At 44.0% G+C, this 634-nt stretch overlaps 1 protein-coding gene across 1 annotated transcript in view; it reads left to right on the top strand.

Moving 5' to 3' along the window:
• Positions 1–240: 240 nt before the first annotated feature.
• The window catches only part of LOC114579136 (electron transfer flavoprotein subunit beta, mitochondrial-like), a 6,415-nt gene continuing 6,021 nt past the window's right edge, over positions 241–634 (top strand). Inside the window, exons 1-2 of the mRNA XM_028692861.1 lie at positions 241–401; positions 496–628. Coding sequence (XP_028548694.1) covers positions 333–401; positions 496–628 — 202 coding nt within the window. The 5' untranslated portion in view covers positions 241–332. The remainder of the gene's footprint in view (positions 402–495; positions 629–634) is intronic.

Below are 634 nucleotides of genomic sequence, written 5' to 3'. Positions count from 1 at the left end.
GCTGCTTTTTTTCTTGCTTTATTTTGTTATGCACTTTTCTGTATGGGGGGTATAGGTTTTTGATAAGACCTCTTATTTTGTTTGAGATTTTGCCTTTTTATTATATCTTACTTGTAATCCTTTTTACATAATAAATACCGGCTTTTTGCCCTCATTTTCCCCAAAATAAAAAATAAAAGATAAGACAGTTCATATTTCTAGCTTATGAGTCTATAAAATTAAATTTTCTGAAAAGGAAATAATACCAATAATTGCCAATTACATTTTTGCAACGTTCCAGATTGGCTGGTGGACCTGGTGGTTGCTCGGATAACTTAGAGATTTGGGCGCAGATGAAGGTCGTCGTCGCCGTCAAGCGCGTTGTGGACTATGCTGTCAAGGTCCGTGTGAAGCCCGACAAGGTACGGACATCTACTATTTCCCCTTTCTCTCTCTTCACTCCTACGTCGCAGTCCGCGATAATAACAACATGTACCCTACATTGCCGCCGGTCAGAGCGGGGTGGAGACGAGTAACGTGAAGATGTCGATGAACCCCTTCTGCGAGATTGCCCTTGAAGAGGCCCTCCGCATACGCGAGAACGGCGGCGCATCTGAGGTCGTCGCCGTTTCCATCGGTCCCACTCAGTGCACTG

The sequence above is a fragment of the Dendrobium catenatum genome, unplaced genomic scaffold (genome assembly GCF_001605985.2).
Source record: "Dendrobium catenatum unplaced genomic scaffold, ASM160598v2 fragScaff_scaffold_173, whole genome shotgun sequence".
NCBI classification, from domain to species: Eukaryota; Viridiplantae; Streptophyta; class Magnoliopsida; order Asparagales; family Orchidaceae; genus Dendrobium; species Dendrobium catenatum.
Note: the sequence above shows the minus strand (reverse complement) of the source record. Positions and strands in the feature narration are given on the sequence as shown.